Raw genomic sequence first — 21,229 nt, 5'->3', positions numbered from 1 at the left:
AGAACAGAGAGCTGGGCCAGCTCAGGACTGGAACCAGAAGCTTCAGGAAGCTGGGCAGGTGCTCCCTCCTGTTTGGGTTTCTGGCTTGCAGCTGTTTCTTCTCTCTCCCTGCAGACTGGCTCTCAATAGCATACGGCCGCTGCTGTCATCGTTAGCTGGGCAGCCACGTGCCCCTGATCTCAAGTGCACGAGCAGAGCAAGCCAACCTTGCTGACTCGTACAAGCCTTTGTTCCCGGGGCAAGGTTGGGGCTGAGGAGCGATTTGGCCCAGTGTAGATCAGGGTCCAGGATGGCCCCATCAGCTTTGGTCAGGGGTCAGGGTGCCTGGACGGATGTAGCTGCTGGGGTGTTGGAGGGGATGGAGATGGCGCCTCAGGCTCACAGTTAGGGGGGCTCCAAAATACAGTGGCTTAAACAGCTCTTGCCAGTTCTGCTCCCATGGGGTCACGCAAGTTCCCAAGTTCCTTCCTTCTGGTGGCTCCACGGTGCCCAAGCAGCAGAATCACCCGGAGAACTTGTTAAAACACAGGTTGCTGCGCCCCTGTTTCTGATCTAGTGGTTCCGGGGTAGGACCTGCGAATTTGCATTTCCCACAAGTTTCCGGGTGATGCTTATGCTGCTGGTGCAGAGATCACGTGCTGAAAACTCACTGCCCCAGGGTGTGTCCTTGCCAAGACGTGTGGAGCTGCCACTGCCACACCTGTGTGCCCAGAGAGGGGAAAGCCGGGGCAGCCAGCCTCCTTTTGGCTGCTTTGGGCCATAGGCAAGGACTTAGTCCCAGGGTCACACTTGGCTGCTAGGGAGGCCGGGCAAGGTCATCTGTAGCTGGGCGGCCGTGTGCCGCAGAAAAGGGAAGAGCGTGTTTGTGGGAGACGACTGCAGGTCTGCAGAGTGGGATCACGTGGAGACGAAACGACAGGGGCCCGCACTTGGTGGTGGGGGAAGATGGGGAAAGGCTCTCAGTGCGTTTGCTGACTAGAGTCATCATGGCAGTTTACTCAGAGAGGAGAAGCCTAGTCTGCCTGCAGGCATCGGCCAGGGCTGTCCTGGGGACAGAGCAGGCTGAGCTTTGAGGCAGGAGCGCAGCTGGCTCCCGGGCCTCTCGAGGACAGCTAGGCGTTACTCCACCTGGCTCTGCTCTTTCCCCTCTTCGTTCACCCACGATGTTCCTTCATCCACCGTCCTGTTGTCTTGTGGGTTAGGGCTGATGTTTTCGCAGGTCTCAAGCTTTTTTTTCTACCCCATCCCCCAGGCATCTTGGCTCTGGAGAAAGCTGCGTGGCAAGAGGCGGTTGGTGACGGCATTCTGCCTCTTAATGGCTCTGTCTGTGGTGGCTGTCACCCGCTTCCCTCCACAGCACCCAGCCGCCAGCCCAGACCCTGGTCCCGTGGAGCCCCAGCAGGTAACTGGCGCCCCTGTCCCCCAGAGCAGGCAGGCTCTGAGCTCCGGCTGGAGGCGGCGGGCAAGAAACCTGAGGTTCCGGAGAGGCTGGGCCTTGCCTGGGAGCTCCATCCTGGTGTGTGCTGAGGAGCAAGGCCACGGAGGGAGCGTGGACAGCAGCAGGCAGTCCCCAGGCATGGACAGCAGGCGTCCAGGGAGGGTCAAGAGGGGCATTACTTTGGCACCTCCAGGAGATCTGAGACTCAGTACCCGGCATCTGGTGCTCCTGAGGGCAGATGAGGTCAGGGGTCCAGGAACCAAAGACCTGGACCTCCCCTGGCACAGTGGTCCCCTCTGGGAGGCACAGAGTGAGACGGGCACCCCAGATGGCCCCCTCGCAGGGCACAACATGGCAGCATTACAGACTTGGAGAGCTACTGCTGGACCGACCCTCCGGCCTCATCCAGCAGAAGGCGGAGATCTGCCAGGACTGAGGAACAGAGCCTTGACTGGTGGACGACAAGCAGGGGGTCCCTCCCCGGCCACGGGGACTCGTCAGTGGCCTGGCTCTGTTGGGGAGCTGCAAGGATCTGTGTGGTGTGACGCTGAGACCCCCAGGCTGTCGAGTGGCTTGAGGACCAGCGAACAGGTGCCCCCGTGGCTCACAGAGCAGGATGTACAGACCCTCCAGCTGCTGGCGCAGGGGCAGGTGGTGGGCAAAGCCAGGGTCCCTGGCCACGGGCAGGTGCTGCAGGTTGGCTTCTCCGCCAAGGGTGCCCTTCAGGACCTGTCTCCGGGGCTCAGCCACCTCTGCTCCCAGGGGCTCTGTGGCCTGATCAAGAGGCCTGGGGACCTGTCTGAGGTCCTGTCCTTCCACGTGGACCGCGTGCTGGGGCTGCGCCGGAGCCTACCTGCCGTGGCCAGGCGCTTCCACAGCCCCCTGCTGCCCTACCGCTACACGGACGGTGGCGCAAGGCCCGTCATCTGGTGGGCACCCGACGTGCAGCACCTGGGTGATCCAGATGACGACCAGAACTCGCTGGCCTTGGGCTGGCTGCAGTACCAGGCCCTGCTGGCACGTGACTGCAGCCAGCCGGGCCAGGCCGCATGCCTGGGCATCCACCGCACTGAGTGGGCACGCCTGGCACTCTTCGACTTCCTGCTGCAGGTAAGTGGGTCCAGGCGGGGAGGGGGTGGGGAGCAGTGGAGGTAGGGGATTTGAGGTGAATTGAGACGCCGGAACTGTCCACCTGAGGATGGACGGTGACTTTCCCCCTAGTCCTTGTCTTTTGATCACCAAGCACCCGTTTTTGTTATTTTTCTGCCTCTGAGTTCATTCATCCATTGGTGTGCTGGAACGAGCTCATATAGGCTCACAAGAATTTCAGGAATTTTATGACCTGGCTGTGAAACACAGGCGTTATTAAAATTTAAATTATATAAACTCACAATATAATAAGTTATATTAGAAACAAAGGTAATAATACTCTGAACTCATCGCTTCATAATTATTTTACATTGTACTATTATCTGAGCTCTTGAGGTTTTTTGCATCTACCTAGTAAATACTACATAATGATGAGTTACTGCATATCTCTTGCTAGCTCCACATTCATCCATGTTGGTAGCTTGAAATTGGCCAGCGTAGGAGTATTTACATCAAGGGAATCAGCAAATGCTACAAATCAGGACTCCTCCCTATTCCCTGAGAGCTGGTCGTTAAACATTTATCAGCACGCTACTGTTGGTAATGTTTTATCCTTGAATCAAGTAGGATTCAAGATGGTTGCATAATTCGGAAAAGAAAGTCGAGGTGGAGGAGAGACAGAATGGGAGAGGGGAGAGATAAAGGGATGATAATGGTCCAGCTTGGGCCCTGAAGAATGAGAAGGAAGCCACAGGGCCAGCTGAGGCCTCTGCTGGGCCAGGAGTTAACCCTGGAGTTTTCGGGGGTCCTGGAGAAGGGGTTGGCGATCAGGGCCCAGAGGTTAACAGGGGGACTGCAGCCATCAGCTATTTACTAAGTGACCTGTGAACAGCCAGTGTGGCTGTTCTGGGACCTGTGAGCTGGATGTCAGCCGTGGAGACACGAGTGGGAAAATGTGGCCAGAAAGAAAGACAAAAAACGATTAGAGCGCAAAGCAGGTGGATATGTGTGCTAAATGCACACCAAGGCAGCCCCCATTTCTGTAGGGACCCCTGTTGAGGAAAGAGATCAATACTAGCCCTAAATTTACCTACTGGGGTGAGTGGACGCACCACAGAACGAGTTCAGTGCCGTAACCGGGTAGCCAGGGACTGATGCGCCCTCTTTGGTCCATATAAGGTTGGTTCAAAATGTGTTTTAGAAAATTCTCAGACCACATTTAATACTCTGGAGATTTCTCATGAAAATTCCACTTCCTTTGAAACATTGGATGGTTTAGTAACATGGGGCCTTCATTCCCACGTGGCAGGAATCCTCCTGAGCTGAGTAGCTGCTGCCCCCTTTAAAGGCTGCCATACTCTCCTTTTGGCCGAAGACCATACCTCTTAATTGTCTAACACCCACCCCCGAACGCTTGGATGTTACCTGTCTGCCTGTGGATGTTTGTCTCCAGTCACTGGACTAGCTGGGCTCCCACGATACTCGCAGCTTCTCTAACCCTTGTCTCGTGGCTGCCCTTGTGGAGGGAGGAGTGTGGGCCCTGGTGGTTGGCATGGGCTTTGGCATCAGACAGACCTGGGTTTGAACCCCCTGCCCACAGGCCCCTTGCCACTGTGTGACGCTGAGCAGATTAGTTTGCCTCTCTGAGCTTCACTTCTCTCACCTCTAAAGGGGACCGGGTGTCCCAACCTTATGCCCTTGGGCACATGGTAGCTCTGAATTGCCAGCATCTGCATCTTCGGGCTCTGCGCCCTGAGCCTGCTCTGCGCAGGGTGTGACCAGCTGAGGGCTGGGAATTAATGCCCTCCAGACAGTGTGGCCTGCCATCTAGCCTGGGATGCAGGGGTTTCCCGGACCAGACTTACAGTCCTGGTTAAAGTGGGAGAGCTGGTCATGCTCCCTCCAGGAGCTGCCCTCCTGTGACTGATGGGAGCTGGTGTGTAAAAGCCCCTGGGGTAGCTCTGTGGTGCGATTCCATGTGTCTCTCAGTTCCCTACCAGGACCGAGCCCTAGTTACCCACAGTGGTCATTGCTGGCCCTCCCTGTCTCCCTTCCCTTCTCCTTGCTTGTGTTTTTGAATTAGCTCACAGATAAACTGGTTTTGCTTTGAATTCTTGTCTCAAGGTCTGTCTCTGGGGGGAGCCCAGCTTCCATCAGATAACACTGACCTTGTGTGCTTTGTGCATGCAAGGTCATTCACGTAATGTACTTCATACAGCGCCTGGCGGGTGGCCCAAGCTCAATAATAAACAGGCACTGTCTCCAATACTTTACAGGAATTAACTCATCCAATCCTCATGGCACCCTTACTAGAGAGATACTACGTTTCTCCCTGTTTTAAAGTTGAACAGTTGAGGCCGAGAGAGGTTAAGTTACTTGCCCAAGGCCATGGCTAGTGGAGCTGAGATACAGCCTGGACGGTCTGACTCCAGAGCTTACCCACTTACTCACAGAGTCCTCTTCACCTAGCCATGAATGAGGGCAGGAAGAGGGGGTGCTTACAGGGATGCCCTGGGGCTTTGAGCTCGGAGGCCCCTCCTTGCAAAGCCCCAGTCCAGCTGATGTGCAGGCAGCAGCTTTCGGCCCACACAGAGCCCCTCTGTCCATCTGTGGAGGCTGTGGTGTGGAGCCTTTCCCCAGCTGCCAAGCCCTGCCATGGGGGTGGAAGGTTCAACAGCCAAAGCACACGCAGGTTGGGTGTGTGTGGTCAGACGCAACTCGGCTGGCCTCGTGCCACCTCTTCCTGGGTTTGCTGAACACCAGGCAAGTCAAACACCCCTGTCTGGAGGATGCCGCCTTCCTAGAAACCACAGGCAAGTTGGAGAGAGGCGGGGCTGTGGGTTTCCCAGCCCAGGAACCTGAGGTCCCTTCTGACCAGAAGCCAGGTACAAACTCCACATGCAGCGCACTCTGCAGTATGCTTGCTCGTCTGTTTTGTCTCATCCAATATAAACCCTTGTTATTCTGTGTTTATGTATCACAACATAACATTTGCCCAGACACAAAATACACAAACACATTCCTCGTATCGCACAAACCATACCCCGTGCTTTGCAAATCCCCCATAACACTCTGTATTAGTGATTGCTGAAGTAATGCCATGTAACAAACCTCTCCGAAACTCAATGGCTTGAGACACCAGCTCTTGATTTCTTGCTCCAGGGTCTGTGGGTCAGCTGGGCTCAGCTGAGCTTGGCCCAAAGCTGTGGGTTCAGGTCTGCTCGTCGTTTCTCATTCTGGAGCCCAGGCTGAAGAGGAAGCACCACCTGGGGCAATCCTTCTAATGGGGAAGAAGCCCAAGGGCTCAGCCAAACTGCAGAAGCACATTTAAGTCCTCTGCTGATGTCACTTCTGCTAATATTCCCTTGGCTAGAGTTAAGTCAGTGGCCAAGCCCAATGTCAGGGAAGGGAAGTACACTCTGTTCAGAGTAGAAGGGGGAGCAAACACTTGTTAGACAATAGTCAGATCAGTCAACACGCCCCCAAAACACACACTGTACATAAACTCACACATGAACATAGCCACATACATGCTATAGCCACATATGTGCACACCATTCACATCAACCCACATACTCTCCATGTGGTGTCTGTACACTGCTGTGGGCAACTGGGGCTCAATCCCGGAGACCTTTGGGGGAATATGTAGAAAACGCCTCAAGTCGTCCCGCCCAAGGGCCAAAGAAGCTGGGCCACTAACTCCCAGCCATCGCTGGTTGAGACTGCTCCTGAGGGCATTGACTTCCGGGAACCTCTAGACTGGTCCATGCTCCTGCAGCCAGAAAGGGGCAAAGGCAGAGAGCTGCAGGCACTTGGGGTAGAAAGCCATCAGTATGCACAGGAGTAGTGAGTGCCAAAGAGCGGAGGTGGGTCCCAATAGCATCTGCTGCTGCCAGTGAATGATCAGTCAAAACCAAGTTTCAGCAGGCTGGCGTGACCAGGATGGTGTTCTTGATTAATAAACTGGTTTCTCTAAGAAAGATAAAGGACTGATAGTGAGTGGGTGCCCTCCCACCCCACCCTGGGCTGTGTCATCAGGAGAAGTAAGACCAAGAGAGAGGGTCAGTGAGAAGCTGGTTGTACTCGCTGGACACAGTGGGTGGGAGAGTGTGTATGTGTGTTGCTGGGGGGAAGGGGCTCAAAGAGCTCTACTCGCCTTCCTGCCAGGGCTACTTGCTGCCAGAGTTGCATTCACTCTGGTGAGAGACACAAAGTCCTCCTCCTCTTGGGACAGTGAAGGTGGCACAGCCAACTGTGTTTGGGAGGAGCTATGACCATCACATCCACCGTAAGCCAAATCCAGCCCAAGGGCTGTTGTGCCTGGACCCAAGAGGGCCTTCTACCCAGAGGCCAGAGGGAGAGAAGGAAGTGCTGGGGGCTTGGGCACATTGCATTTTCCCCTTTTAGACAGGCTTCTTTTCTCACGCCCTGCGTCCTCTTAGGGGGCATGTGCTTGGCTCGGCTGGGTGAGAAGCTATGGAGAACTCGGACAGCCTGTGAGAGAGCAATGTTCGCTCACGGAAGTCATTCTGCAGCTTCTGCTTATGAAGGGCCTTCATGTTCTGGAAAGTCCAGACCCCAGAAAGCCTCGGCTCCCACCAACCTGGTCCAGGCCGCCATCTTTTCTTACCTGGACTTGTCTCCCCACCTCCGCTTATGTCCCCCTCCAATCCAGTCTCCTTACAGAAGCCAGAGTGATGTCTTGGTTTCGTTTCCCCCAGGCAGACCCCGAGACCAGGATTCCACTGTGGTGGTTCATCTGCAAGGGGACCCCAGGAAACACCTGTAGTGAAGAGGAAAGTGAGATGGAGGGAAGGCAGCCAACAAAGGGCGTCAACAAGCAGGTCACCACTGTGGGCGACTGGGGCTTAGTTCCACAGGAAAATTCTGAGAAATGGTATAAAATACACGTTCAGAGTTAGCCCACGAAGAGGTGAGGGATGCGAGGTATTTATAGCGAAATCTTCCCTTGGTCTTTGGTTGAGGGCTGTTCCTGGAGGTGTTAATTCCCTGGCATTTGGAGAAAGCCCCTGGGCAAAGCTTACAGCAGCTGGAAGTTGGAGGGAGACCTCTGAAGTTCACAGACAACCGGTCAGGTAGAGAACATACCTCTTTTACGATTGTAAATCAGATTGTGTTACTTCCTCCTTACCATAAGGCAAAGCATCTCAATGCCCTCGGTATCAGGTTCTGCAAGGACCCACGTGATCCATCCCTGTCTGCTGTCTCTAGCCCCGCCTCTTGGCACGTGGCCTCGGTCAGTTTCTTCAGGTGCAAGAGCCTGACATGCCTCCGACTTCTCCTCCCTGGGGCCTCAGCTCTCCTGACTCTACTTCCCCGTTGTTATCCTCTTTCTCCTTTGTGCTATCCTATCTATTTCCTTTCTGACTCCCAGCACAGTATGTAAGTTTTATTTTATTTATTTGTTCATTTCTGTCTCTGTGTTTTGTTCACTACCACATCCCCAGCACCTAGCACAGGGCCAAGCTCTTGGTTTGGTCCTAGATAAGTACTTGTTGAATGAGTGAACGAGTGGATGAATGGATGAACAAGTCAATGAATGGATCCAGGGTCTCTGTATGACTTCCTATCTAGGTGCTGCTGTGTTCTGTTTCCTCAAATGTCACTCCTTCCTCTAGACTGAGAAGAATCCCAAGGCCTTCTCCATTTCTTTTCGGGTCTGGTAGAGAATCTTAGAGGCAGAAAACAATGTGACAGTCATTTGTCCAGCCCTTGCCTCTGGCACGTAATTAACTTATGCATCCAGAACAGATGACAGCATAAAATGCTGCCTGACGGCCTCCACATCAGGTCCCATGCCAGCACTTAGCATGTGTTGATGCATAACAGCCCTAGGGGGGCACAGTATTTTTAGCTCCTTTCCACAGGTGAGGAAACAGGCTTAGAAGGGCTAAGGAACTTGCCCACAGTCATGAGGCCTTAAGTGTTGGAGCTGGGATCGAATCTAGTGCGGCTTGGTCGTAGAGGGCATACCCTTGCCCTCTTTGCTGACTTAACTGACTCTGGAAAAGTCATTTCTTCTAGGTCTCTTCTGGGTTAAGGTTGGCCCATTTCCTTCCCGGGGAGCTGGGTTCAGTCATTTGTGATCCTGTGTGTGTTCCTTATTTTGTGTTCAAGTCTATGGTTCATGGCATCTCCTCTGGCTTGCGCTCCCTGGAACATCAGGTGTTGTGGCAGTTAGAGAGGATCCCAGATCTGTGACCACTGCCGACCTCTCAGGCTTCCAGCCGGTGACGTGAAATATAATAGTAGCTACTGTTTATGGAGTGCCCACACATGAGCTCCTTCAAGTCCTACAACAGACCCAAGAGATGGGTGCTGCACTCCTCCCTCCTGCACAGGTGGTGCAGCCAACGGTGGAGGGGCGAAACAGCCCGCCCGGACAAGGGTGTTTAAAGGGTGACATCAAGCATCTTTACATATATTTAAAAGCAGGACCTCGATTAGGGTGAGGTGTGATGGGCAGAATTCTAAGATGGTCTCCAAGATAACCACCCCCCTTAGCGTTAACTCCTGTCCTTGAGTAGGAATGAGACCTGCGAATAGATGGACTATCATTTCAGTGATTAGGTTATCAATCAGTTAACTTTGGGTGTTTCTTTTTTAATTGAAGTATAATTGACCTACAACACTATGTTAGTTCCAGGTGTACAACATAGTGATTTCATATTTCTGTACATTACAAAATGATCACCACGATAAGTCTAGTTTCCATCTGTCACCATACAAAGTTATTGCGATATTGTTGAGGTTACCAATCAGTTAACTTTCAGTTAATCAAAAGGGAGATTCTCCTGGGTGGGCCTGAGCCAATCAGGAGAGTCTTTCAAAGATGAAGCATCAGAGAGATTTTCCTGAGGGCCTCGAGGAAGAAAGTAAACAGCCGCGCTATGAACTGCCTATGGGGAGGGGCGGCCTCTGGAAGGACCCTGAGATCTCGGGGAACATAGTCTTAAAACCACGAGGAATGGTTTCTGCCAACAACCTGACTGAGCCCAGGAGAGGAGCCTGAGTTACAAAAGAGATGCAGCCCCGCCTTGAGTTCAGCCTGAGACCCTGGGCAGAGAAACCGGCAGAAACGGGACAGAATTCCGACCCACGGAAACCGAGTTAATGAGTCATTTTTAAGTGACTAAGCTCATGGTCATTTGTTATGCAGCAATAGAAAGTGAGTTCGTGAGGCAAGGGAGGGGCCCCAGGTGCAAACATTTTAGGAGTGCCTGTCTGCTGTGCATGTCCCTGGCAGCGAGAAGCATTTTCTTCTGCCTCACCCTCGTCCTGCCTCTTTTTAGATTTTTTTTAATCGTTCATATCCTTTGCCCCATTTTCTGTTGGATTGTTGATCTTTTTCTTAATGACTTTAAGAGCTTTATATAGATTAAGGAAATTAGTCTTTTGTTTTCATTGCATTGTAATATTTCTCTCAGGTTCCATTGTCAATTAAACTTTGTTTCTAGTCTTTCTGCTGTGCAGAAATTCAAAAAATTTTTTAATGTTGTTAACATTATCAGGTTTTTCTTTTATGATTTCTAGTTTAGTGTACTATGTTTTAAAGGGCCATCCTCATTTCAGGGTTATTTAAAAAATTCTCCCATGTGTTTACATATATTTTTGATCCATCTGGAAGTTATTTTGGAATAAGAGATCAGGTGCAAAACAATGATTTTTTTTTCAGATGGCAACCCAAATGTCCCAGCACCATTTGTTGAAAAATCGTTCTTTCCCCCAGTTTGAAATGCTGTCTTTATCATATAGCCAATTTCCATATGTACTAAAAAGTCTATTTCTGGACTCTTCTGTTCCAGTAAAGGGTCTATTTATGTGTCAGAATCACACTGTTTTAATTATCATGCTTTATATTTTAAGTTAATAACTGGGAGTGCTCGGTCTTTCTCATTGCTCTTTTTTAAGATTTTTCTGATATTCTTGCATACTATTCTTCTGTGAAATTTAGAGTCAGCTTGTTACTTCCTTTGCCTTCCCAAGTCCTTTTGGGACTTCACTGGAATCAAATTAAATTTGCATGGACTAACAGAGAGAGCATTTACATCCTAAAATACAGGGTCATTCTAGCCAAGGACAGGCTATGTCTTTCCATTTATTCCTGTTCCTCAGAAGCATCTTGATGTTTTCTTGAGCTAGATCTTCACTTCCACGTTGGGATGATACTGTTATTTCATCTTCTTGTGACCACTGAAAATGGCCTCTTTCCTTCCATTATATTGTTACTGACCTGGGTTCTTGGACTCTTTAATCAATAGAAGTTTTTTTTAACATCTTTATTGGAGTATAATTGCTTTACAATGGTGTGTTAGTTTCTGCTTTATAATAAAGTGAACCAACTATACATATACAACGAAAAGACAACCTTCAGAAAGGGAGAAAATATTTGCAAATGAAACAACTGACAAAGGATTAATCTCCAAAATATACAAACAGCTCATGCAGCTCAATATCAAAAAAACAAACAACGCAATCCAAAAATCGCCAGGAGACCTAAATTAATAGAAATTGATAAGAAGTCAGATGAGAAATTCAGGCAAGGCTCTATTGGAGCCCGTGCTGCAGCACACGGGAGTGAAAACAAGAAACAGGTACCCTTGCTCACTTCCCAAGGCGAGGGCGAGCTGGTCCCTTAAATGGGGTGAGGCTGGGGGCGGATGGGTGGGTTGGACAGGAGGCGTAGCTTAGGTGGTCTGCACACCCCCTTGGTGGTGCTGTGTGCAGGGATCATGCGCGCGGGGCCCTGCTTTTGCTCCCGGCACCTCAGAAGTGACGGTTTGTGACCTTTTTGTATCTTATTGTTCATAATTTGCCCCACTGAGCCTGTGTGCAGTTATTTTTAGTCCCTTATAGTTTCTTTGTATTGCAAGCACTCTGGTAAAGGGTCCCAGGTCCCAGCCTATCTCAATATGTTCTGGCCCGTAGCTCTTGGTCTGTGTGAAGGATATTGTTTTTGTGTCATAGTTTGGTTACTGGCCTCTTGCTTACTTCGTACTGCTTCTAACAGTTGCTTGGTTCATCCCCTGGGTTTTCCAAGTATACGATCATTTCTTCTGTAATGAATGCACTTTGTCTCCTCATTGCCTCTTCTTTCTTTCTTCTTACCTCACTACAGTTGTGGTGCCTCTAGATTAATGGTAAATAGTAATGGGATGATGGACTTGACTTGTTTCTTTTTGGGACAATTTCTAGTGTTTTGCCATTAAACATCATGCTGGCTTTTGACTGAAGAACTATTCGCTATTCTTGCTTTATTAGAGTTTTTCTTGTCAGGAATGGATGTAAAAATTATATCGAATGCCTTTTGAGTATCCAGGGAGGCGCTCACAATACTCCCCCCTCTAGTGCATTGATGTGGGGACGTTTTGTGAAAGGTGTTCCCATGGTGACTCATCCCAGTCTTCTTGATTGGAACCTATTTTGCTGTGGTGGATTCATCTTTTCACGGCTGCTGGGTTTTGTGTTGATGTTTAAAATGTAGGGTGATCTACAGATGTCTTTTTAGCTAAGGTCTAGTTCTTCTCAGACCATCTCCTCAAAGCCCACCAGCCAGTCTATTCACCCACATCCAGAGCCGGTGCTGAGACCTCTGGCCTCAGGCTTGGGGCAGATGAGGCATCCAGATGTTCCTCCCCTGGGCCTCCGGGAAGGTTGCCCTCTGTCAGGACACCAGGGGAGAACTGCAGAGGGAGTCATCAGAGGAGAGTAAGAGTCAGTACAGAGTAACCCACACCTCCCCCACCCCGACCTCCCCAAAGCCTCACGAATTCTTTAACAGACCAGCCTGCTGCCCTCCTTGGACAGAGATGCTGCCACTCTGGGGCAATCTGGCAGTGAGCTGGCCCGGCCAAGAGCCACCCTTCCCATCCAGAAGAACCTGGGCCTGTGACTGTCCCCAGGTGAGGGGAAGGTCCTGCATAGGGGGCAGGGCCACCAGGGACAGCAGGCAGTTCTTCTGGAATCCACCAGACTCAGATCAGGCACTGGCTGAGGAACGCGTCTTAGCCCAGGAGCCTGGTGGATGGGTTAGAGGACTCGGGCCACCCCTCGTGCCCTGTGCTGGGCTCCTCCCAGACCTCCCCTCCCCACAGCTGGGCCTGGTGTCCCTCTTGGCAGACTGCAGTGTCTTGTCCCACCAGATGTCCTGTTTGGGGACCCCAGAGCCAGGCCTCCCCCCGAAGCCTTCTGGTGTTGGTATCCTGGGCAGGGATGTGGGGCTCACCTGACAGGCAGGCTTTCAGTGATAGTCCTCACGTGAAGCACCCCCCGATCCTTCCTGCTGTCAGCCAGCTATGCGCTTCATTCATTCAGCCTTTCACTCAGAAAACCTCAGCTGAGTCTCGTTGTGCAGAACAAGTGCTGGGGATCAGGCTGAACCATATCTTCTCTTTTGCATTGGGGAGCTTGTACTCTCTGGTGCCAAAAAACGTGTACCTGCCACCCAGTCTGACTCAGTGGTCAGAGCCAGACTTGCCTGGGTCTGAGTCTAGGCGCCACCGCTTTCTTTCTTTTTTTTGTCCACGCAGGCATGTGGGGTCTTAGCGTGGCGTGTGGGATCTTAGTTCCCTGACCAGGGATCAATCCCGCGCCCTCTGCGTTGGAAGCGTGGAGTCTTAACCACTGGACTGCCAGGGAAGTCCCTAGGTGCCACCACTTTCGCTCTGTGGGACCCTAGGCACGTTACTAGCCTCTGTGACTCAGTTCCCTCATCTTTGAAATGGGGATAATAACCGTATCTGCCTCCTGGCTGCTGGGAGGGGTTAAATGAGTGGTGATGGGTAAAGCACTCAGAGCGGTACCCAGCACAGAGTAAGGGCTTCACAACTGTTTAACTAGAATTAAACAAAAACTTCACGATCATCCAACTCTGCTAGGTTCATCAGAAAACCAAAACTGCAAAGGATTATCATTTTTTCTTGGTAACTCCTCATTTTTTCAAAAAGGGGGAAGAAAAATCAAATCCTGAAGCGATTTGGGAATGAAGCTTAAGCTTGGTCCTGCTTGGCTACTGCAGTTTAAACTGAATTTCTCTTAAGTGGAAAAAAGTTCCCAGACAGCGTGGCAGATTAATCACACTGGCAACTGCACCTGGCCAGCCCCTTCCTGTTCAGCATTCAAATGGGTGTAGATTTGGGGACGCCAGCGCCGCCTGTATCACGTGGGCTGTTATTCCTCGTAGCTTCCAGCATTTCAACTTGCAACGCTGCAGCGAGTTGAAATCTGCACAGGGTCAGGGAGCGTTTGGCAGGAGAAAGGAGGTTTGGCTGGCTGTGCATCAGGCATCACGTGAAATCCAGAGCAGTTACCGTATTTCAGTCTTGCTAGAACTGTCCTGGCATTTATTCTCCCAGCCAAAGAGGACTTGGTAGGTGGTGTCCATCTCACAGATTTGTCTGCACTCCAGAAACCAGGCCTGCACGTAGAAGAGAGTGGCTAGATTGTCATGGCGTTGCTTTATTTCAGACTCTGGTTCTCAGGCCTATAGGTGGGGTGGGGCCGGGGCTTCTGGAGGGAGGAACCCTGAGATTCCTCCAGGCCTTTGGGCCTGTCCCTTCCAGGGCCCTCCAGGACAGCCACCCTTGCTTTGTTTACATCATCACCTTGTGTGGTCCTCAGTGAGGTCCTGAGGGAGCATCACTGCTCCACTTTGTGGATGAGAAAACTGAGGCATAGTGGGGTTAGCTAACTTCCTTAGGTCATGGAGTTAGGACACAGTGGAGCCACGACTCACCCCCAGATCTACTGGGCTCCAAACCAGGGTCACAGGCATGGCCCAGATTGTAGTCCAAATTCCCCTCTCTGCGTTTCTGTATGGCCCATGAGCTAAGAATGGTTTTAGCATTTTTAAGTGGTTGAAAAGCTCAAAAGAAGAATATTTTGTGACATATAAAAATTATATGAAATTAAAATGTCAGTGTATGTAAATAAAGGTTTTTTGGAACATAGCTATGACCATTTGTTTGCATATTAGGTAGAATACGTACAATATGCTCTACAGAGGCAGAGGTGGGTAGTCGTGACAGAGACCGTATGGCCTCCAAAGCCTAAAGTATTTACTGTCTGGCCCTTTATAGAGAAAGCTTGCCGACCTCTGTTCTAAACCTCTATGTGGGCAGCCTCGAAGGCTCCTGCTGAGGAAGGCATGTGTGTGAATGCATGGAGGAGGACCACCCTCACCCGCTAAGTTCTAGGACCATATGGAGAAATATGGGGGCGTGATACTAGCCTCAGGTGGATTCAAAAATAGTTAGGGCAAATAGAGGTCTCTGGGGCATAGGCCGCAGGGCTCCGTCCTCAGCCCTGTCCCGGTCAACACTTGTGTTACGAGCCTGAGCGAGGATACTGGGGCTCCCAGCTGATTGCTCTCGTTCCTTCTGCACAGAGCCCTGGCGTGATTCACCTTCCCCCCATGCCTGGGCTCAGAGGTCTGTGCATCCCTGGCTGCCACTGGACCAGGGATGATCCTGTGTCCAAATATGGTCCAGTCAGGCTGAAAGGAAGGACTTCTATTCCGTGACTGTTGGGGGACAGCTTCCTTTTCTCTCCTCACCTCCCCGCCCCTCCCTCCCTCCCTCCCTTCCTGTGTCTCTATCTCCTTCTCTCTAGACATAACAAGGAAAAACATACCCACAACAGCCACCTGCAGGCTTCCTGAGACAACAAAGGGATGACCTTAACATTGTGCGGGTACAGTGAGAAGCAGAAAGAAACCCGAGTCCTTACCGTGACAGTAGGAGCTGCTAAATCCCCCCGCTGCCCCACCACGAGACTTCCTGCGGTAGATGATCTTAATTTCCCCTACAGTTAAAGCCATTTTGAGCCAGGCTTTTCTGTTACTTGTAATTGTTGTTCTCCAAAGTCTGGGAGACCAGAGCAGTGACTCTGCGCCGGGGGCTCATTCGTGGGCTCGCTGCCTGGACAGGGCTCTGGCCGTTTGCCGCCGGCCAAGCTGGGCCTGTCCTCCAGGTTTGGGACAGAAGCTGGGACTGTTTAACACTGTCTCATTTCTGGACTCCGGTTTTGTGAGGTTGATTGGTGAATAGAACTATAGTTATTTTCTGGCTTGTGTAGAAGGAAATCAATTTTGTATTTCTTCAGAACATGTGAGAGTTTCCTACAAAGGGAGATGGAAATGGAGAGAGACCTTTTCCGGCCAGCGCTGAGCTGGGCCCGAGTGGACTGCGAGGGGGCTGGCCCGGCTTTGATGAGCGCCGCATCCTGGGGCTTATAGGTTGTGTTGTCCCCCCAACCCCGCCCCCGTCCCCTCTGCCATTTGTGGAGGGGGTTGGCTGCATGTGGCAGAGGGAGGCACGATGGTGGTGCTGGCTAAAGCTGGATCAGATCTGCGGCTTGGGTTGGCAGAACAGCCTCCTTCACAGTTTCGAAAGCTCTTCTCCAGCCTTAACTAGTGTAATGATGGGGACCTCACTTGACCTCTAACTGGCTCACCCTTCCCGACCTTCAGGGAAGCAGGGCAGGATAACAGAGAGCACTGGGCTCAAGCCAGGCAGACCTCGGTTCAAATCCCAGCTGTACTGCTTTCACATGTAGGACCTTGGGCAAGTCTGGGGTCAGTGTCCCCCTGTGTAAATGGGGACAATAATATTTCTATTGCAAGGCTGCAGTGAGGAGTGGGTGAGATAGAGATGCAGCAGTGGTGCCGGTCATCTGAGTGATGTCTTCTGACCCCACCAATTCTCCAACTCCAGCTGGGTGTACAATTTGATTCTGACACTATCCAGCTGGACTCAATGTCGGATCCCACAAGTGAAGGGCTCATTCCCACAAGACTGCTGATTCAGATACCAGTCACAAATCCTGGGCCACCCGGACTTCTGACCAACTGGCTATAAGTTGGGGGTTCTCGTGACCCCCTCCTCATGTTTAATAATTTGCTAGAGTGGCTCATAGAACTCAGGAAAACGCTTTACTTTTGTGTACTGGTTTATTACAAAGGATGTAAGTGAGCAGTCAGTTGAAGAGGTACATGGGGTGAGAGGTCTGGAAGGGTCCCAAGTATACAAGCCTGTATGTCCTCATGGAGTCGGAGTGCATCACCCTCCTGGCATGTGGGTGTGTTCTCCAACCTGGAAGCTCCCCAAATCTCACTGTTGAAGACTTTTTATAACCCAGTTTCCAGCTCTCCTACTCTTCCCAGAAGTTGGAGGGTAGGGTTGAAAGTTCTGCTCTCTCCTTGTCTATCTGGCAATCAGCCTGAAGTGATCTAAGGGCCCCGCTGAGTCACCTTATTAAACTCTGATATGGTCAGAGGGTTTATTATGAATAACAAAAGACACTCATATCACTGAGCAAATTGCAGGGGTTTTAGGAGCGCTGTGCCAGGAACCAGGGAAGAGACCATATTTCTTATTAAAGCACATCGTGATCATCCCTGAGGGAGCGTCATTGCTCCCATTTTAGGCATCCAGTGTAAGAGGAGCCAGGAACAGGAATGCTCTCCTTCCTGACTTTGATTCAGGCCTCCTGCAGGGTGAAAGCACTGTCCTAAGGCAGGAGCTGCCTGGATGGTCATTAAAAGATTTTTATCTCTGTAAAGGGAGGAACCCCTGATGTAGCATTTGCTGATTAAAGAGAAAGTGGTCATGTGTGGGTCTCCCCAGGCAGACGAGACAGTCAACCCCAGGCTGGAGCTCAGGGCCAGTGGCAGAGATTAAGCAGTGAATGTTGGGTGGAAATCCACGCAGTGTGAGCAAGCAGTCCTGGTGCAGGGCAGGCTGGCTGAGGAGCAAGCAGAAGCCCTGTCACAGCCGGAGGCCAGCAGCAGAGCTGACCAGCGCCAAGATCCCTGAGGATGGCCCCCAGCGTGTGGCCCCAGGGCTCCGGCGGCCCGAGTGCTGGGCCCTCAGAGGACGGTGTCCCCGCAGGTCCATGACCGCCTGGATCGCTATTGCTGCGGCTTCGAGCCCGAGCCCTCAGACCCCTGTGTGGAAGAGAGGCTCCGAGAGAAATGCCGGAACCCGGGGGAGCTGCGGCTGGTCCACATCTTGGTATGTCCCCGGGTCGCCCCAGACTCAGGTCTTCCTGTCTCCATCAGCAGATGCTGTTGGCAAGTGTCAGAGATCATGTGACCTTGGGGTGTCCCAATCCTGTTCTTTTCAGCAGCAGAACCCTTTAAATGTTTTCAGGAAGCCTTAATATATAGAACTGACACAGGTGGAACTTTGAGGATGTGGTTTAGGTAGGTATGGGGTGTGGGCTGGAGCTGTTGTCACTAACTCCTCTGAGCCCTGAAGACTCCGGGGACGCCCTAAGGCTCCAGGAAGCAGAGTGTAATAACCGTGTGTCTAGTAGGATGCCCTCAATGTGCCAGTAAATATGGAAATTGGGGCCTGGAGCGGGGAAGGGGGTTTCCCAAGCTGCATGTCTGGTTGGTGGCAGGGACAGGGCGCTCTCCTGGCCCCTGATGGCTCACAGGCTGGGGCTGTTGGAGGAACACTGTGCTGCCTCCTGTGAAAACTACAGCCCAGGGTGGGAAGCCGTGTGCCGTGGCCATCGGTGAGAGGCTGGTGGGGCAGAACAGCCGCTTCTCCTGCATGAGGAGCAAAGTGCCACCCTAGGGAGGGGCTGCTCTGTCTTCCCCCAGTGAGGCTGGTGTCCTCACCGCCTCACCTTGGCCAGCTGCTTTGGACGGTAGCCATCAGATGCTGCCCTGGGCCGAGCGTCAGGCAGCCCCACCAGCCCGCAGGCCAGGGCTGCCTCATGGTGCTGCTGGGTAGTGGGAACTCTCCCTCCCCTGCCCCAGAGCCACCTCTCTCCTTCCCCAGTAAAAGGCAGATATTCCTGGGAGAGGGAGGGCTTTTATATCCATCCTTTCCCCCTGGTGGGCAGCTGTCTCACACATCCTTCCCGATATCAGTTTTTGGAGGGAGGAGTCATCGGGTTTCGAGAAATAGATGATCCCTGGTGTGTGCAGGGGGGTGAGAGGTAGAAGAAGCAGAGAGAGGGGAAGCTGAGGTCCTGAAGACAAAAGTTCATACTTTAAGCCCAGGTTGCTGAAGAGAATTATGGGAAACTACCAGGGAATCTTGGCAAATGTGTAGGAATGGAGTGTGTGCATGGGGGTGGGAGCCGGAAGAGATGGCCTCCTGTTCCCACCATACCAGAGTTTTAAGGTGCTAAAGAATTCCCTGCTGCTGATTTCAGTGTTTGTTTTTTGTTTTTGCGGTACGCGGGCCTCTCACTGCTGTGGCCTCTCCCGTTGCGGAGCACAGGCTCCGGACGCGCAGGCTCAGCGGCCATGGCTCACGGGCCCAGCTGCTCCGTGGCATGTGGGATCTTCCCGGACCGGGACACGAACCCATGTCCCCTGCATCGGCAGGCAGACTCCCAACCACTGCGCCACTAGGGAAGCCCTGATTTCAGTTTTGAAGAGTTTTCAGAGGCCCTAAAACTGTAGGGACAGAGGATGGGCAGTGCTATCTGAGGATGGAGGATGTCTTGTGTCCTCGGTGATGCTCAGGGGAACACCTGGGACAGGGGCACAGGGCGCACGTGGGCGGGCATACGTGTATGAGGGTGTACATGTACGATACATCCCGCAGCCTCAGCCCCTGGGTGGGCTACCTCTGCCCCTTCCCATTTCCACCCGTGCTCCTCAGCCCTTCGGCCACCAGAACAGGAATCAGTCCCTCTGCCTGGCAATTTTGCAGAAGGTGCTGTGGCTTTTGGCTACGGGTCCAGGTTTGAACCAGCCAGCTACTGATTAGCTGTGTGACCTTAATGCAAATTACTTCTTTGTGCCTCTGTTTCTGTAAAATGAGGCTAATATCAGTGGCCACCTCCCAAGGTTGCTGGGAGAGTTCACTGAGAGGGTGCCTGGATGTCCTAAGCACGGCAGCGGCATGGAGTGAGCTCACTGCTCAGTGCGAGGGGACCATCTGGGCGAGTAGCAGGCTGGGTGGTGGGACTGACACCTCAGGGCTCCCCAAGCTGCTGAGCCCCGACAGAGTCCAGGGGCACCGGCTAGGCTGCTCCCTGACTCTCCTCTGTCTCTGTCCATTTCTTGCCTGAGGTCCGGAGCAGTGATCTCTCTCATCTGGTCTACATCGATAACGCCGGCAACCTTCAGCACCCGGAGCACAAGCTGAATTTCCGGCTGCTGGAGGGCATCGACGGGTGAGGGTCAGAGCGGTTGGGTGGAGGTTCAGGGGCTGAGGCTTGATGGCCCTGCTGTAGACCTTGAACTGTGGCTCCAGAGAAGCCCACAGTCCCTCAGACAAAAGCTGCTGGATGAGCCTCAGAAGGGGGTGAGGAGTCCTGGGAGAGCTGAGGGGATACAGCCAGCAGGCCCTTCAAGTCCATGATGGGCTGCCCCCTCCCCAGTATCCAGAGGGCCTCCAGGCCCTGCACAACATGGGCTGCCCTGCTGGGGAGTGGGCAGGCTGGCCCTTCCCTGGCAGGGAGCTAGCCTGGGAGACACCTTCCCTGCTCACACCTGCAGCGGCTGGGCCTTCCTAGGGCTCCTCCTCACTTCACCCGGGCCAGCAGAGTGGATTCACCCACCCAGGGAGGTGGGACCCATCGAAAGCTCTATCCCCTGCCTGCTGTCACAGCAGAGCGGGTGGAAGGGTTCCTGGATAACTAGTCAGCAGGTGGCCCCGGAGATTTTGCGGGCTGGCTTTGCGGGCCCCCAGCTGTGCAGGTTCTGGCCGACTGGCCTGGCCTTTCACGGCAACTCTCTGAGATGGCTTTTGCTCTTCCTTTCTGTTATGGGACCGGGGGACCTTCCTCCAGGTTTCCTGAGTCTGTCGTGAAGGTTCTCGCATCAGGGTGCCTACAGAATATGCTGCTCAAGTCACTGCAGACAGATCCGGTGTTCTGGGAAAGCCAAGGCGGGCAGCAGGGCCTACGGCGGGTCCTCCAGACCCTGGAGCGGCGAGGACAGGTCCTGCTGAGCCACATCCAGACGCACAACCTGACACTCTTCAGGGACGAGGGCCCGTAAGCCCCCACGGTCTGGGCGGGACTCTCACCTCACTGCAGGGGGAAGAAGCGGGGGCATCTCACGACATGACCTGAGTGGATAAGTGCCCATCCTCACGGCCACATTTTCTTGGGTTTACCCGCCTTGAAGACAAAAGGGAAAAGCCAGAAATCAGGAGGGCACCATGGATTCCACAGGACGTGTCATCTCGTTGGGATGGTGGAGGAGGTGGTAGGTGTTGGGTTTTCAGTCTCATCACGTTCTTTTCTGCCTGCTCAGCCCTGGCTATTTACTCCCTTGCACCAATAAATACACAAGAATGTTCTATGAACTGCCCCAGGTACTGTAAAGTCGTGCGTTCCACATGCACATGCGGAGCTGGACAACTCTGTGTGTGTGTGTGTGTGTGTGTGTGTGTGTGTGTGTGTGTGCATGTGTAGAGGTGTGTAGGTAGTTGTGCACGTGTGGTATGTGTGTATGCCCGCATGCATACATGAGATGAGCCTGATAAGGGATCTTCACAGAGTTGTACTTGTGACCCAGAACTGCTCTGGCTGAAAGTGAACTCAGGTCCAAGAAATGAAACACTAAGCATTTCGTCTTTATAGGCTTTAGATGGTCAGTCCTTATTCACTTATGTTTTTGGTTTAAGAATTATGAAAGTAATACATGCTCACTAAAAACAGATTCATAAATAACAGAAGCATGTAAGATAAAAAGTGAGAGTTCCAGAA

The 21,229-nt window shown here is 52.3% G+C and overlaps 1 protein-coding gene across 4 annotated transcripts in view; it reads left to right on the top strand.

Moving 5' to 3' along the window:
• GASK1A (golgi associated kinase 1A) overlaps positions 1-20,813 on the top strand; it is a 59,808-nt gene extending 38,995 nt beyond the window's left edge. For 3 of the 4 annotated variants that reach the window (XM_082662939.1, XM_082662938.1, XM_082662940.1), the window contains exons 2-5: positions 1,253-2,548; positions 17,437-17,559; positions 19,584-19,687; positions 20,306-20,813. In XM_082662939.1, the coding sequence (XP_082519065.1) occupies positions 1,316-2,548; positions 17,437-17,559; positions 19,584-19,687; positions 20,306-20,516 (1,671 nt within the window). In that variant the 5' untranslated portion in view covers positions 1,253-1,315 and the 3' untranslated portion in view covers positions 20,517-20,813. Of the gene's footprint in view, positions 1-785; positions 2,549-17,436; positions 17,560-19,583; positions 19,688-20,305 lie in introns of those variants that run through there. The other variant, XM_082662937.1, reaches the window with a different exon arrangement.
• The last annotated feature ends 416 nt before the right edge of the window (positions 20,814-21,229 follow it).

This window comes from Grampus griseus (genome assembly GCF_964374135.1).
Source record: "Grampus griseus genome assembly, chromosome: 10".
Lineage (NCBI taxonomy): Eukaryota > Metazoa > Chordata > Mammalia > Artiodactyla > Delphinidae > Grampus > Grampus griseus.
The sequence above is the reverse complement of the archived record's forward strand: the minus strand, read 5'-3'. Positions and strand labels throughout refer to the sequence as shown.